Below are 15,953 nucleotides of genomic sequence, written 5' to 3' on the forward strand. Positions count from 1 at the left end.
CTCATTGTGGTTTTAATTTGCATTTCTCTAATGATTAGTGATGTTGAGCATTTTTTCATATGCCTATTGGCCATCTGTATGTCCTCTTTGGAGAAGTGTCTATTCATTTCTTTTTCCCATTTTTGATTGGATTGTTTGTCTTCCTGGTGTTGAGATTTACAAGTTCTTTATAAATTTTGGTTACTAACCCCTTATCAGATGTATTGTCAAATATGTTCTCCCATTGTGTAGTTTGTCTTTTTATTCTGTTCTTATTGTCTTTAGCTGTGCAAAAGCTTTTTAGTTTGATATAGTCCCATTTGTTTATCCTGTCTTTATTTCACTTCCCCGTGGAGATAAACCAGCAAATATATTGCCCGAGAGATATCGGAGAGTTTACTGCCTATGTTTTCTTCTAAGATGCTTATGGTTTCACGGCCTATATTTAAGTCTTTTATCCATTTTGAGTTTATTTTTGTGAGTGGTGTAAGCTGCTGATCTAGTTTCATTTTTTTGGAGGTATATGTCCAATTTTCCCAACACCATTTGTTAAAGAGGCTGTTTTTACTCCATTGTATTTCCTTACCTCCTTTGTCAAATATCAGTTGTCCATAAAGCTGTGGGTTTATTTCTGGGTTCTCTGTTCTGTTCCGTTGATCTACATGCCTGTTCTTATGCCAGTACCAGGCTGTTTTGAATACAATGGCCTTGTAGTATAACTTGATATCAGGAAGTGTGATACCTCCCACTTTATTCTTCTTTTTTAAGATTGCTGAGGCTATTCGTGTTCTTTTTTGGTTCCATATACATTTTTGGACTATGTGATCTATATCTTTGAAGTATATCATTAGTATTTTAATTGGTATTGCATTGAATTTATAGATTGCTTTGGGTAATATAGACATTTTAGTGATGTTTATTCTTCCTAACCATGAGCATGGTATATGCTTCCACTTGTTTGTATCTTCCTTGATTTCTTTTATCAATGCTTTGTAATTTTCCGAGTACAAGTCTTTAGTCTCCTTGGTTAAGTTTACTCCTAGGTACTTTATTTTTTTGGTTGTAATAGTGAAGGGGATTGTTTCCTTAATTTTTCTTTCTGACTGTTCATTGTTGGCATATAAAAATGCCTCTGATTTCTGAGTATTGATTTTATATCCTGCCACTTTGCTGAATTCATTTATCAGGTCCAGTAGTTTTTTGACTGAGACTTTAGGGTTTTCTATATACAATATCATATCATCTGCAAATAATGATAGTTTTACTTCTTCTTTTCCAACTTGAATGCCTTTTATTTCTTCTTCTTGTCTGATTGCTGTGGTTAGGACTTCCAGGACTATGTTAAATAAGAGTGGTGAAAGGGGGCACCACTTCCTTGTTCCTGATTTTAAGGGGATTGCTTTTAATTTTTGCCCATTGAGTATGGCTTTTATAATATTGAGGAATGTTCCCTGTATTCCCACTTTGCTGAGAGTTTTGATCATGAATGGGTGCTGGATTTTATCAAATGCTTTTTCTGCATCTATTGAAATTATCATCTGGTTTTTCTCCTTCTTTTTGTTTATGTGATGAATCACACTGATTGATTGATTTACGAATATTGTACCAGCCTTGCCTCCCCAGAATAAATCCCACTTGATCATGGTGTATGATTTTTTCCATATATTGTTGGATTCGGTTTGGATTTTGTTGAGGATTTTAGCATCTATATTCATCAGAGCTATTGGCCTATAATTTTCTTTCTTTGTGTTGTCTTTGCCTGGTTTTGGAATCAGAATTATGCTCGCCTCATAAAAGGAGCTTGGAAGTCTTCCTTCCTCTTGAATTTTTTGAAATAGTTTGAGAAGGATAGGAGTTAGTTCTTCTTTGAATATTTGGTAGAATTCAGTTGTGAAGCCATCAGGCCCTGGACTTTTCTTTGTTGGGAGTTTTTTGATAGCTGTTTCGATCTCATTTGGTGTAATTGGTCTGTTTAGGTTTTCTGATTCTTCCAGATTGATTTTTGGAAGATTGTATGTTTCAAGGAATTTGTCCATTTCATCTAGGTGGTCTAGTTTTTTGGCGTACAGTTCTTCACAGTATTTTCTTACAATATTTTATATTTCTGTTGTGTCAGTTGTTATTTCTCCACTCTCATTTCTAATTTTATTTATTTGAGTCCTCTCTCTCTTTTTCTTGGTGAGTCTAGTTAAACGTTCATCAATCTTGTTTATCTTTTCAAAGAACCAGCTCCTAGCTTCATTGATCCTCTGTATTGTTTTTTTAGCTTCTATGTCATTTATTTCTGCTCTGATCTTTATTATTTCCTTCCTTCTACTACATTTGCACTTTACTTGCTGTTCTTTTTCTAGTTCTTTTAGATGCAAGGTTAAGTTGTTTATCTGAGCTTTTTCTAGCTTCTTAAAGTGTGCCTGTAGTGCTATGAACTTCCCTCTCAGTACTGCTTTTGCTGTTTCCCATAAATTTTGAGTTGTTGTATGCTCATTGTCATTCATTTCTAGGAATTTTTTTATTTCTTCTTTGATCTCATTCTTAATCCATTCGTTATTTAACAACCTGTTATTTAGTTTCCATGTGTTTGAGATTTTTTGAGCTTTTCTGTTGTGGTTCACTTCTAGTTTCACACCATTGTGATCGGAGAAAGTGCTTGATATGACTTCAATCTTCTTAAATTTGTTGAGACCACTTTTGTGCCCTAACATGTGGTTTATCCTAGAGAATGTACCATGAGCACTTGAAAAGAATGTATATTCTGCTGCTTTAGGGTGAAAGATTCTGAAGATATTTATTATATCAAGTTGATCTAGTGTGTCCAATAAGTCTGCTGTTTCTTTCTTAATTTTCTTCCTTGAGGATCTATCTAGTAATGTTAGTGGGGTATTGAAATCCCCTGCTATTATAGTATTGCTGTTGATATCACCCTTTAAATCCATCAAAGTCTGCTTTATATATTTAGGTGCTCCTGTATTAGGTGCATAGATATTTATAATAGTTATATCTTCCTGTTGGATTACTCCCTTTATCATTATATAGTGGCCTTCTTTATCTCTTACTATAGTCTTTGTTTTAAAGTCCAATTTGTCTGATATAATTATTGCTACCCCAGCTTTTTTTCATTTCCATTTGTTTTTTTTTTATTTTTATTTTATTTTATTTTACAGAGACAGAGAGAGAGTCAGAGAGAGGGATAGACAGGGACAGGCAGACAGGAACAGAGAGATGAGAAGCATCAATCATTAGTTTTTCACTGCGCGCTGTGACACCTTAGTTGTTCATTGATTGCTTTCTCATACGAGCCTTGACCGCGGGCCTTCAGCAGACCGAGTAACCCCTCACTCAAGCTGGCGACCTCGGGGTCTCGAACCTGGGTCTTCCACATCCCAGTCCGACGCTCTATCCACTGCGCCACTGCCCGGTCAGTTCATTTCCATTTGCATGAAATGTTTTTTTCCATCCTTTTACCTTCAATCTATGTGTATCTTTTGTTCTAAGGTGTGTCTCTTATAGACAGCATATGTACAGGTCCTGTTTTCTTATCCATACAGCTACCCTATGTCTTTTGATTGGATCGTTTAATCCATTTACATTTATGGTTATTATTAATATGTAGTTGTTTATTGCCATTTTATTCTTTAAAGCTGTATTCCTTTTTTGCTATATTATTTTCCCACTTTGATCTGTTTACAACAGGCCTCTTAACATTCCCTGCAGCATTGGTTTGGTTGTAATGAATTCCTTGAGTTGTTTTTTGTCTGGGAAGCTTTTTATTTCTCCTTCGATTTTAAACGATAGCCTTGCTGGATAAAGTAGTCTTAGTTGTAGGTTCTTGTTCTGCATTACTTTGAATATTTCTTGCCATTCCCTTCTGGCCTCAAGTGTTTCTGTTGAGAAGTCGAATGTCATCCTTATGGGAGCTCCTTTGTAGGTGATAGCTTTTTTTTCTCTTGCAGCTTTTATTTTTTTTTATTTTTTTTCTTTTTCATTTTTCTGAAGCTGGACACAGGGAGAGACAGTCAGACAGACTCCCGCATGCGCCCGACCGGGATTTACCCGGCACGCCCACCAGGGGCGATGCTCTGCCCACCAGGGGGCGATGCTCTGCCCATCTTGGGCGTCGCCATGTTGCAACCAGAGCCACTCTAGTGCCTGAGGCAGAGGCCACAGAGCCATCCCCAGCGCCCGGGCCATTCTTGCTCCAATGGAGCCTTGGCTGCGGGAGGGGAAGAGAGAGACAGAGAGGAAAGCGCGGCGGAGGGGTGGAGAAGCAAATGGGCGCTTCTCCTGTGTGCCCTGGCCAGGAATCGAACCCGGGTCCTCTGCACGCTAGGCCGATGCTCTACCGCTGAGCCAACCGGCCAGGGCCTCTTGCAGCTTTTAATATTTTCTCTTTATCACTTAGCTTTGGTATTTTAATTATGGTGTGTCTTGGTGTAGGTTTCTTTGGGTTTCTCTTTAATGGAGTCCTCTGTGCTTCTTGAACTTGTAAGAGTTTCTTCTGCATTAATTTAGGGAAGTTTTCAGCTATGATATGATTGAACAAAGTCTCTATCCCTTGTTCTTTTTCTTCTTCTTCAGGAACCCCTATGATGCGGATGTTATTTCTCTTCATGTTGTCACAGAGCTCTCTAAGAGTTTCCTCAGTCTTTTTGAGTCTCTTTTTTTCTCTGCTTTCATGCCTTCATTCCAGTTATCCTCCAACTCGCTGATTCGATCCTCAGCTCTATCTATCCTGTTTTTAATTCCTTCCATTGTGATCTTTATTTCTGATATTGTATTTGTCATCTCCTACTGATTCTTTTTTATACTTGCTATTTCTTTATTTAGGTGTTCATAATGACCATCCATTGTTGGTCTAAGATCCCTAAGCATCCTTACAATCATTACTTTGAACTCCGCATCTGGCAGTTCTTGTTGACTTTTGTATCTATATTTTCTGAGAGGCTTTGTCAAATGTTTCATGATCATTGGCTTGATGTTTATGTTTAAGATAAGGGCATTAAGAACTGGAAGCTTTGTATGCTTGGTAGGGAATATAGACTTAAGGGTGATTATTAGGACCTGGTTATCTCATTGGGGGACCCCCAAAGACTGTATCTATAAGTTGTCTCCAAAAGTCTAGTCCACTTCTGGGATATCTTTCTTGGAGATGTCAAACAGAGGAAGGGGCATGAGCTTCCCCATATACTTTTATAGGATTTTCTTCTCTTCAGCACAGCCCCCTCATCTCTGTCTTCAACTTTATCTTATGTCCAAAATGCAGAGAGCTCATTTAGTTCCTCTGATTCATGAGCTCCAGAAATAAACCTCACGTCCTCATCAGGGCTGGGGATGTGTGGAACCTCATTACATAACTGTTCCTCCTATTTAGCCTTCTTCACTCTGCAGCCTCAGGGGCTCAATTCTTGAGACCCTGGTTCTGGGGCACATGGAGCCTATTGCCACCCTCACTTTACACTCTCCTACCTCTCACTAGGAGATCTAGGTTAGAGTTTTACTTTATTTGAAAGCAAACAAAACTCCAGCTGTTATGCTATTAAAGTTTTTAGAGGGAGCAGAGAAAAATATGTTTTTACCCACCATGTTTAACCAGAAGAAAATTTTGTTCTTGTTAAGCAAATTCATTATGACACTGAGTTGTTTCTGTTATATCTAAATATATACACAGAAATTAGGGGATCAGGGACGTGCAGATACTCCAGTACTTTCAGCCTTTTGTACAGTGCATTTTCACCAGTGAAATAAAAGTTGGTTTTGCATCTCATTTGCATAATCAAACAACTTTCTTTAATTTGTTTGCTTTTTTGATGTTCTTGCTTAATAAAAAAAAATCAAAAGCTTCTTTTTTTATCATTTTATATTCATTTTGAAATATCCCCTGATTTTTGTGAGCAGTATATATCTTGCTCTTATTAATAGTTATACAAAGGGACTAATTTCCAAAAATTAAAAAAATAAAGAACTATTTGTATGAATTTCAACTGATGAAAATACCTTAGAATTTTAAACACCAGAAATTATATTGTTTTGGATACTTAAAACTATTATGTTTATGGAAATGAAGATTACTCAAACTTTTTACTATATATTCTATATAATTTATAAAAAAAATAGGAGGAAATGTTCCATCCTAGGGAATGTTTAGGGGTATACACTCTAATAATTTATTGATTTTTATAGAATCAGGCCTAATAACAGATATCGTAAGTTTGCATTTGGAAGATAAAAACTTTTTTATTCCCTTAGGGCTGTCACATGGTGACTGAAGAGCTTCATTCCATAACCTTTGAAACACAGATCTGCCTCTATGGCCTGACAATAGACTTGGAGGTAGGTGTCTCAAGAAATACCTACTATTTACTAATAACATTTTCAGGAATTGGTTAGCATTTATAGATAAAACCTCAGTCTTTTCCGAGTTTTATTACATCCCTTTTCATTATTGTTGTTTTAACTTAGAAAATCAATATGTCAAATATTTACTAATTAGTCAACACATACTATATTTTGGTTAAATGTGAGTGATTAGATCTCATGGACATTATGACTTCAATACACATGTATATTGAATAATTATTGACTAGATTGTATGGTTTTTGTTTTGTTTTGTTTTGTTTTCTGGGACTTCCTGAGCCATGGATACTCAATGGAAAGCCTAAAGAGGAATAAGTGTCCTTGAACCATGTCATGTAGTGATACGTTTTCAAAAATTTAACTTGTGTGTAAAAATCCCTCAGCCAGAACAGGCAGTGTTGCAGTGGATAGAGCATCAGACTGGGACACGGGGGATCCAGATTTTAAACCCCAAGGCTGATGGCTTGAGTGCAGGCTCATCTAGCTTGAGTACAGGCTCACCAGCTTGAGCATGGGCTCACCAGCTTGAGCATGGGGTCACTGGCTTGAGCGTGAGATCATAGATATGACTCCATGGTAGCTGGCTTGGGCCCAAGGTTGCTGGCTTGATGCCCAAGGTTGCTGGCTTGAGCCCAAGGTCACTGGCTTGAGCAAGGGGTCACTCATCCTGCTATAGCTTCCCCCCTGATCAAGGCACATATGGGAAAGCAGTCAGTCAATGAACAACTAAGGTGCCATAACAAAGAATTGATGCTTCTCATCTCTCTCACTTCCTGTCTTTCCTGTCCCTATCTGTCCCTCTGTTTCTCTCTCTGTCTTTATAACACACACACACACACACACACACACAATTCCCTCAAAAAGATTTTTCTAATGTAATGAGTAAAGATAATGATAAGAACATTAACAGTACCTTGTTTTGATCCTCTTATACCATTCATCATTGAACCCAAAGAAGGAATAAAGAAACTATGAGGAAAATAACCATGATTGACTGTGAAGTCCTTGAAGGCAGGCCATCAGGCTTCATTTGTCCCTTCATTACCAGTGCCTAGCACAACATTTGTTGACTAAATGAATGAATAGCACAATTTCACACACCCAAACATGATTTGTTTGTGGGAATTCTGCCTTTGCTTTTTTATCTTAATGAGTCTCAATATGTTTATAAAATCTCCCATGGATTCTGTGATCATCTCTTTTCCCTAAACTTGTTTCCATGAGCTATTAAGTTCCTCAACTGGTTATTTCACTATCTTCAGCTATCTAACCTCTCTTTTGGGGACCTAACAAAAGTTGCTTAGATTTTCAGACTAGTCTGGGAAAATCTGTTTATTTTATGTGGTTGAAAGTTATGGAACCAAAATTACTAAGTTGAGTTCTACACCAATAGACTAGGCAGCTCTGTCCCCCATAATGCTTTGTGTTCCGATATGGCTTTCCTCACCATCTTCTACAATTAAAACTCCCATATCTTACTGACAACAGATGATTATGGGAGGGTAAGTCAGGTTGGGGGGAGGTAAAAGAGGATAGGGAGGAATAAATGGTGATGGAAAGAGGCTTGACTTGGGTGGTCAACATGCGGTACAATGTACAGATGATGTATTATGGAATGGTACAGCTGAAACCTATGTGATGTTATTAACCAATGTCAATCCAATAAATTTAATTTAATCATAAAGAAAATAAAATTCCTGTGCCTAGTGTTGACATTAATTAGATATCAGATCATACTTTGAATATATAGATCCATTCCAAAAATAAATTTTAAATTAGATTTTGTAATATAACTTATTAAGAGAACAGTTTCTAAATCAATACAAGCTCTAATTAGTTGCATTTTAGGCATTATGTGATGTAAGAAAGTATATTTACATGATATCAGGGAAGATATTAGAGAAGCTGAGTGACCAGGGCAGTATAGACACCAGGATTGGCAGAGTGGTATTGGCTTGAGATTGCCCTTTAGGGGAGAAAGTCAAGTGTAAAATCAATATAAGGTACAGCAACCTATAATAACTATGTGTTTGTTTGTTTTTTCTTAAATCAGACCAGCTCGTTACCTGTGGTGATGATTTCCAATGTCAGTCAGTTACCTAATGCTTGGGCATCCATCATTTGGTACAATGTGTCAACCAACGATCCCCAGGTAGAGTCTCTATTCTTATTTCTCCTCCTTTAATTCTATTGGATTTGTTTTGTCAACAAAACCCATTTACATAAAAAATACACACACACACATACATACATACAATATGATCTTCTATAAAATATATGTGTGTGAATAAAAGTTTGGTATGTCTTTGTTGATTGTTTTATTTCAGAATGCCAATATATCGTATATATATGATATATATATATAGTTGTATAATTCATCTCTTCTGTCATAGTCAAAATACATTGTGTTTGTAAAGTCATGGTGCACTTTTGACCAGTCACAGGAAAGCAACAAAAGATGATAGAAATGTGAAATCTGCACCAAATAAAAGGAAAACCCTCCCAGTTTCTGTAGGATAATGTGGCAGCATGTACGCATGCATAGATGATGACGTAACACCGTGTATACAGCAGAGCAGCCCACAGCTATGCCATTCGAGATGTGGACGGTACAGAGGAAAGTTCAGTGTGTTCTGTAGCTCGCTAAATTCGAATCCGTGACCAAAGTGCAACGTGAATATCGGCGCGTTTATAACGAAGCGCCACCACATAGGAATAACATTACTCGGTGGGATAAGCAGTTGAAGGAAACCGGCAGTTTGGTGGAGAAACCCCGTTCTGGGAGGCCATCAGTCAGTGACAAGTCTGTAGAGGCTATACGGGATAGCTACCTAAGGAGCCCTAAATAATCTGTGCGTGAGCCCACATCAAACTGCACTGAATAGGTATGAAACTGGGAGAGTTTTCCTTTTATTGGTGCAGATTTCACATTTCTATCGTCTTTTGTTGCTTTCCTGTGACCGGTCAAAAGTGCACCATGACTTTACAGACACACTGTACTGTGTTCAAATGTACTTGGACCTTGAGAGAGTTCTGGCTAGCAAAAGTGACAGACAGAGGGTCTGGTCAGCTTCAAAAATGTGCATCGGAGAGTGTTCTAAGATCATCCTATGGCTCTGCTAACAGGGATATGGGGAGATGCCTTGCTCCAGAATTTAATGTCTGACACTGTGTTTACCTCCTCAAGTACTTCTGGCCATGCTTCCACACAGACTTTTCTACAGAGGTATAAAACTGGTTTCCAATAAGTAACCAGAGTATACATCAATTTTGCCTAACTATACTCTGTACAAATTTTTGAGTTGATTGTAGACTTAATCCGTTGAAGTTAATTACAGATTTAATCTATTCTAGACTCTAGGTGGGTTTTAATGCCATCTTATGGTTGTTTTGAGACATTGATCAAAATTTGGCCTCAAGTTAACAAAGCAAGCAGAGAATAGATACTCTTAGAAGACAATCAGGGAAGGGAGTGGCAAAAAAGATGAGTAAGCACTTCCCCCTGTGACTTCTTACAAAACTTCGGTGCGTTGTCCTGGAAACCACCAACATGCAGAGAAAATAGGTCAGATGTAAACAACAACAGTTCTTCTTAATTCAAAGTAAATGTTACTTCCAAAGAGAAGAGACATAATGAGTCATCTATGAGTGTCCTTTCCCTGTAACTTAACATGCCTAATAAGGAAACAACATGGAAAATGACTCAGCCCCATTCCTTCTCATCTTCGGTGCTTTGGCATCTGAGGCTGATTAACTGCAGAGAAAGGCTGAGCTGAAAGTGCATGTGCCCATCTCCTCTCAGCCTGCAGTGAGAAGAGCAGTTCTCACTAGAGAAGTCACCTGGTCTTTAAAGCCAAGAACAGCCAACACCCCTGAAATTAAATGTCATTCTCTATTAGGAGCTACACACAGTCAGAGCTTCTCACCCAACTTCAGTAGGAAGAAGATGGAACACTTCTCCGTTCTGCAGCCTTAGAGAGCAGAGTTGTCGCACTTAGCTTGCTTCCACATTTTTCTGTAAGAAAGCCACCCAAGTTGTTATACTAACCATCCCAGTTCTGCTCTGCTCCTGGGTGAGGACTCTGGAGATGCAGATCACATACAGCTCCTAGGACACAGACGGGTGGCCTAGTTACAGAGTCTAACAAAAACTAACTGGTTTCTCTTCTTTTTTAAAATTAAATTTTTTTTTTCCAAAGTTAGAAGTGGGGAGGCAGTCAGACAGACTCCTGCATGCGCCCAACCAGGATCCACCCGGCATGCCCACCAGGGGGCGATGCTCTGCCCATCTGGGGCATTGTTCTGCTGCAACAGGAGCCATTCTAGAACCTGAGGCAGAGGCCATGGAGCCATCCTCAGTGCCTGGGCCAACTTTGCTCCAATGAAGCCTTGGCTGTGGGAGGGGAAGAGAGAGAGAGGAAGGAGGAGGTGAAGGGTGGAGAAGCAGATGGGTGCTTCTCCTGTGTGCCCTGGCCGGGAATCAAACCCAGGACTTCTGCATGCCGGGCCAATGCTCTACTGCTCAGCCAACAGGCCAAGATCTGGTCTCTCTTCTTTATTCTGTATTGTTAACTTAGGTTGGCCTAAAGAGTTTTTTTTCTTTTTTCTTTTTTTTTTTTTTTTCTGAAGCTGGAAACGGGGAGAGACAGTCAGACAGACTCCCGCATGCGCCCGACTGGGATCCACCCGGCACGCCCACCAGGGGCGACGCTCTGCCCACCAGGGGGCTATGCTCTGCCCCTCCGGGGCGTCATTCTGTCGCAACCAGAACCGCTCTAGCGCCTGGGGCAGAGGCCAAGGAGCCATCCCCAGCGCCCGGGACATCTTTGCTCCAATGGAGCCTTGGCTGCGGGAGGGGAAGAGAGAGACAGAGAGGAAGGAGGGGGGGGGGGTGGAGAAGCAAATGGGCGCTTCTCCTGTGTGCCCTGGCCAGGAATCGAACCCGGGTCCCCCGCATGCCAGGCCGACGCTCTACCGCTGAGCCAACCAGCCAGGGCCAGCCTAAAGAGTTTAAATCAGCAATTTTATATATTGAATTACAGGGTGTCAAATGTGATTAATAAATACAATCATCATTACAACTCTGTTTCAGAACTTGGTTTTCTTTAATAATCCGCCATCTGCCACTCTGAGTCAACTCCTGGAAGTGATAAGCTGGCAGTTTTCATCATATGTTGGTCGGGGTCTTAATGCAGATCAACTCAATATGCTGGCAGAGAAGCTCACAGGTGAGAGCTGCTAGATACGAAGGACATTCCCCTATTTTTGGTACCCAAATATTTTAAAGAACCAGGGTGATGTTACAACTATTAATAATAACAACGATCATCATGATTTATTGAGTGCCAGGCCCAGGGCTAAATGTTATATTATCTTTGTTTCTATTTTAAAAAAATTGTTTTACTTCTTTTCCAAGTGAGAGGAGGAGAGATAGAGAGACAAACTCTCACATGTGCCCTGACCTGGATCCACCCGGCAACCTCCGCTGCAGCCACTGCTCTGCCTATCTAGGGCCATGCTCTCAACCAAGCTATTTTTAGCACCTGAAGCGGAGGCTCCATGGAGCCATCCTCAGTGCCAGGGACCAATGTGCTGGAATCAATCAAGCCATGACTGTGGGAGAGAGAGACATCGAGAGGAGGGGGAGGGGAGAGGGTAGAGAAGCAGATGGTTGCTTCTCCTGTGTGCGCTGACTGGGAATTGAACCTGAGACATCCACACGCCGGCTGATGCTCTACCACAGAGCCAACCAACCAGGGCCAAGCTATATTATCTTTCTTTCTTTTTTTTTTTTTTTTTTTTACAGAGACAGAGAGAGGGATAGACAGGGACAGACAGACAAGAAAGGAGAGATAAGAAGCATAATCACTAGTTTTTCGTTGCGCATTGCGACACCTTAGTTGTTCATTGATTGCTTTCTCATATGTGCCTTAACTGCGGGCCTTCAGCAGACCGAATTACCCCTTGCTTGAGCCAGCGACCTTGGGTCCAAGCTGGTGAGCTTTAGCTCAAACCAGATGAGCTCGCGCTCAAGCTGGCGACCTCGAGGTTTCGAACCTGAGTCCTTGGCATCCCAGTCTGAACTGCGCCACCGCCTGGTCAGGCTATATTGTCTCTTTAAAAAAATTTTTTGAGGTAGAATAATAATTAAGACAGAATAATCCAATTTATAGATGAGGATAGTTTAATAACTTGCAGCTGCATGGCTAGTTTATAGCAGCCAAGACCAGGCTATGTCTGCCTACTTCTAAAGCCTCTTCATTTACATCCCACACTCTGGTCTCCAGGGTGTTCGTGTACCATTTCCTCTGAATATAATGTGACGTCTTAATGGTGCCTTGATCTTTCATACTAATATCACAATGGTCAATAACCAACTATAAAATAGCTGATTCTAGGACCACAAAATTTAATAGAAATTAAAACCACCAGGTAACACTTAATTGTTTATATCAAGAAAATTTCAGTATTGACATTTCTAAAGTTTGCAAAATTGAGTTTTTGGTACTTAATGTAAGATTAAAGTGTTAAGCTTTGTCTAAAAGAATTTAAAAATATATCTATATTTTGACAAGTTTGGGGTGACACATTTAGCATCAAAAAAAAGTAAAAATTGGATTTGTGTACATTTCTAGTTAAAGTAGGGCCAAAGATGCATTTGAGCAGCACTGAAAATGTATGTGATTTGGTTAAGTTTGACTTACCGGTGATACTGGATTTTGTTATATTCTTAAAGCACCACGTGTGTGTGTGTGTGTGTGTGTGTGTGTGTGTGTGTGTGTGTATAACCCATAGGTATTTAAATAGATTGGTGCTTTAAGAATATAACAAAATTTAGTAATAAAAATATCCTTTTTGATCCTTATTTAATTCATAAACTGCAGTAGTAGAAATTCAATAAATATTTATTAGTAAGCGAATAAATCTTTTAAACATGTAGCAATGGTAGCCACCATATACCTTCAGATCTTTATCAAAGTATTTTTGTAAGTGTAATTTTCTTAGAAATTTAGATAGAAACTCTTGTATCATTTCACTGCCTTGGATCAATTGAGTCAATGGATCCTTATTGCCTAATTAATCTCTAGTCTATTCTTTTCATGGTAATAGTCAAGACTCCTGGTTCTGGCTTTGCCCACTTACACAAATTGATTTTATGTTTATTCATCAATATTAGTCTGCTCTCACTGTCTTCTACATAAGTTGTATTCATGTCCACTGTGTCTTCACCACAGTAGTTTTGCTATTGGAGTGGCCTCCTCCTCCTCCTCCTCTGACAGTTTATTTCCTATCCATTCATGGAGGCTTGGTTCTAGACACATAACCTCTCCCTAAAGATATCTTTAGCTCCTCTATGGAAATGAATTCTCTCCTAGATAATAAATTTCATCATATATTCTTACCATTTCTAGCATTAAATACACTGTAAACAATAACAGGTGCTTAAGAAATGCTTAAAAGAAGTGGGGGAGAGCTACATTGAGCAACAAATTGAACAGTCTAATTGTTTAATAAAAATTTCCTTCATTTCTTTCATTTTAGTCCATTCTAGCTACAGTGATGGTCATCTCAGCTGGTCCAAGTTCTGCAAGGTACAAACAAGGGGAAGGGAGGACATCATTGATGTGATTTTGTTTTAGTAGTGCTCTCTTTTTGTCTGTCTAACAATTGTAGATAGTCTTTCAATATCAACTGCAGCATGCATTTAACTTGGAAATATAAGAATGTTTTAAGATTTAATAAATACATTATAAACAACCAGTTGAATATTGATGTTGTTTACCATGTTAGCTAGTCTTTTAAATGTTGCAATTAGGATCTTGTATATACCTTATTATATTTATCCAAATATTTCCTCCAGAAAAAAATCCTAAAGGATTGTTATGCAAAGAGTTAAAGGAATGTTTCAAGATTTTCAATACACACTGCCTCATAAAAAATAAATCCAAATTTATAGTCCTGACCAGAAATGAGAGCTCATATTCTTTGCCAATGCTGACTTTATCATTTTTTATATTGTAGATCTGGAGCGTGTAATCATGCTCCTTTTTAAGTCTCCATATCAGGGGTCAGGAACCTTTTTGGCTGAGAGAGCCATAAACGCCACATATTTTAAAATGTAATTCCATGAGAGCCATACAACAACCCGTGTACGTTATGCATTATCCAATAAAAATTTGGTGTTGTCCCAGAGGACAGCTGTGATTGGCTCCAGCCACCCGCAACCATGAACATGAGCGGTAGGAAATGAAGGGATTGTAATACATGAGAATGTTTTATATTTTTAATGTTATTATTTTTTTATTAAAGATTTGTCTGCGAGCCAGATGCAGCCATTAAAAGAGCTACATCTGGCTTGCGAGCCATAGGTTTCCGACCCCTGCTCCATATCATAATCTGATTTTGAGAATTTTCTGGATAAGGTTATTCTAAAAAGAAACTCTGATGTGTCTCATTTAAAGAAAATCTTTCACTGGAAAAAAGAGATTTGAATTATTATATCAATATTACTATTGAAATTATTATTATGCTATATTTGTTTATTCTAATAGGAACACTTACCTGGTAAATCATTTACCTTTTGGACATGGCTTGAAGCAATATTAGATCTAATTAAGAAACACATTCTTCCCCTTTGGATTGATGGGTGAGTTGCAGGTCATATTTTCCGTATGAATTCATGAGGTTTTTATTTTTATCCTGCTGGCTTTTTCCTTATTTTTCTTTTATTTTTAAACATGCTTACTGTCATGGGGGGTATAGTTGCAATTTCTTACATTTTTCATAGAATATCAATATTTACTTTAATCTATATAAGAGTATTTCAGATACCATTAACTTTTGGTTATACTCAAACCAAATTTAGGTCCATTCTTTATTAATAAAATAAGTATGAGTGCAATAAATTATCATCTTTGATCAGATAAAATTATCCGTTGTTCCATTTTTAGGTACGTCATGGGCTTTGTTAGCAAAGAGAAGGAACGACTTTTGCTAAAGGATAAAATGCCTGGAACCTTTTTGTTAAGATTCAGTGAAAGCCACCTTGGAGGAATAACTTTCACCTGGGTGGACCACTCTGAAAATGGTACATGCTTACTATTCATTCCTGTGAAGTTTGTATTGAGTTTAATTACTGATGTTTCCGCTTTCAGAAGTATACGGTGTGCTGTTCTGTTTTTCGTGTGTTCAGGGGGTTTGAATATTAGCTGTTACAGTTGTCCCAGAACTCAGGGCTCCAGGAATTTCTCACAGCCTGTATGGGTGTCCTCTATCTTGTGGCAATCTGTCCTGTCCAAACAGCCGAGAAGAGCTGGCATTGTTTTATAACCAATGACAGGAAGATAAAACATGGGCAGGAAGAATGGCCACAAAGAATGCCCGCGGAAACCTGACCAACCTCTGCTGTCTGTTTTTCCAGGAGAAGTGAGATTCCACTCTGTAGAACCCTACAATAAAGGCCGGTTGTCAGCTCTGCCGTTTGCTGACATCCTTCGAGACTACAAGGTTATTATGGCTGAAAACATTCCGGAAAACCCTCTGAAGTATCTATATCCTGACATTCCCAAAGACAAAGCCTTCAGTAAACACTACAGCTCCCAGCCATGCGAAGGTTAGATTCT

General features: G+C 38.7%; 1 protein-coding gene across 1 annotated transcript in view; it reads left to right on the top strand.

The window, feature by feature from the left end:
- The window catches only part of STAT4 (signal transducer and activator of transcription 4), a 108,763-nt gene that overhangs the window by 86,433 nt on the left and 6,377 nt on the right, over nt 1–15,953 (top strand). The window contains exons 14-20 of the mRNA XM_066279217.1: nt 6,223–6,306; nt 8,384–8,482; nt 11,423–11,558; nt 13,873–13,922; nt 14,883–14,977; nt 15,282–15,418; nt 15,752–15,943. Of these exons, the coding sequence (XP_066135314.1) occupies nt 6,223–6,306; nt 8,384–8,482; nt 11,423–11,558; nt 13,873–13,922; nt 14,883–14,977; nt 15,282–15,418; nt 15,752–15,943 (793 nt within the window). The remainder of the gene's footprint in view (nt 1–6,222; nt 6,307–8,383; nt 8,483–11,422; nt 11,559–13,872; nt 13,923–14,882; nt 14,978–15,281; nt 15,419–15,751; nt 15,944–15,953) is intronic.

This window comes from Saccopteryx bilineata, chromosome 5, assembly GCF_036850765.1.
Source record: "Saccopteryx bilineata isolate mSacBil1 chromosome 5, mSacBil1_pri_phased_curated, whole genome shotgun sequence".
NCBI lineage: Eukaryota > Metazoa > Chordata > Mammalia > Chiroptera > Emballonuridae > Saccopteryx > Saccopteryx bilineata.